Source organism: Ursus maritimus, unplaced genomic scaffold, assembly GCF_017311325.1.
Source record: "Ursus maritimus isolate PB19 unplaced genomic scaffold, ASM1731132v1 scaffold_7, whole genome shotgun sequence".
In the NCBI taxonomy this organism is placed as follows: domain Eukaryota; kingdom Metazoa; phylum Chordata; class Mammalia; order Carnivora; family Ursidae; genus Ursus; species Ursus maritimus.
Window position 1 is genome coordinate 50,411,347 of NW_024426885.1, and position 1,458 is coordinate 50,412,804.

At 70.1% G+C, this 1,458-nt stretch overlaps 1 protein-coding gene across 1 annotated transcript in view; it reads left to right on the forward strand.

Annotated features, from left to right (window-relative positions):
* LOC103668029 (zinc finger protein 503) overlaps positions 1 to 1,458 on the forward strand; it is a 5,843-nt gene that overhangs the window by 3,000 nt on the left and 1,385 nt on the right. Inside the window, exons 3-4 of the mRNA XM_040623778.1 lie at positions 29 to 192; positions 337 to 1,455. Of these exons, the coding sequence (XP_040479712.1) occupies positions 29 to 192; positions 337 to 1,455 (1,283 nt within the window). The remainder of the gene's footprint in view (positions 1 to 28; positions 193 to 336; positions 1,456 to 1,458) is intronic.

The window sequence follows — 1,458 nt, forward strand, 5'->3', positions numbered from 1 at the left end:
GGCGCTGTTGGCGCAAACATGCTCACAGATCGGGAAGCCCGACCCCTCGCCCTCTTCCAAACTCTCTTCTGTCGCCTCCAATGGGGGCGGTGCGGGCGGTGCCGGGAGCGGCACCGGGGGCGACAAGGACGCAAAGTCGGGCCCCCTCAAGCTGAGCGACATCGGCGTGGAGGACAAGTCGAGTTTCAAGCCGTACTCCAAACCCGGCTCGGATAAGAAGGAGCCGGGAGGCGGCGGCGGCGGAGGCGGTGGTGGCGGGGGCGGCGGCGGGGGGGTTTCAGCAGAGAAGTCCGGATTCCGGGTACCGAGCGCCACCTGCCAGCCATTCACGCCCAGGACAGGCAGCCCAAGCTCCAGCGCCTCGGCCTGCTCGCCAGGAGGCATGCTGCCTTCGGCCGGGGGCGGCCCAGAGGGCAAGGACGACAAGAAGGACCCCGACGTGGGCGGCGGCGGTGGCAACAGCAAGGGTTCCGGGGGTACCTCGGCCGAAGGGGGACCCGCGGGGTTGGCGCACGGCCGGATTAGCTGCGGCGGAGGGATTAATGTGGACGTAAACCAGCACCCAGATGGGGGCCCCGGGGGCAAGGCTCTAGGCTCAGACTGCGGCGGCTCATCGGGCTCCAGCTCCGGTTCAGGCCCCAGCGCGCCCACCTCCTCCTCAGTACTGGGCTCTGGGCTGGTGGCTCCGGTATCGCCCTACAAGCCGGGCCAGACAGTGTTCCCTCTGCCTCCCGCGGGCATGACCTATCCAGGCAGCCTGGCTGGGGCCTACGCTGGCTACCCGCCTCAATTCCTGCCACACGGCGTGGCACTTGACCCCACCAAGCCGGGCAGCCTGGTGGGGGCGCAACTGGCGGCGGCCGCGGCCGGCTCTCTGGGCTGCAGTAAGCCGGCTGGTTCCAGCCCCTTGGCCGGGGCGTCGCCGCCATCCGTGATGACAGCCAGTTTGTGCCGGGACCCGTACTGCCTCAGCTACCACTGCGCCAGCCACCTGGCAGGGGCAGCGGCAGCCAGCGCTTCCTGCGCTCACGATCCGGCCGCGGCGGCCGCGGCGCTCAAGTCAGGATACCCGCTGGTGTACCCCACGCACCCGCTGCACGGCGTGCACTCATCGCTAACAGCTGCCGCCGCTGCCGGCGCCACACCGCCCTCCCTGGCCGGCCACCCCCTCTACCCCTACGGCTTCATGCTCCCTAACGACCCGCTCCCCCACATCTGCAACTGGGTGTCGGCCAACGGGCCCTGCGACAAGCGCTTCGCCACGTCCGAAGAGCTGCTGAGCCACTTGCGGACCCATACGGCCTTCCCCGGGACAGACAAACTGCTGTCGGGCTACCCTAGCTCATCGTCTCTGGCCAGCGCCGCAGCGGCCGCCATGGCTTGCCACATGCACATCCCCACGTCGGGCGCTCCGGGCAGTCCCGGGACGCTGGCGCTGCGCAGCCCCCACCACGCGCT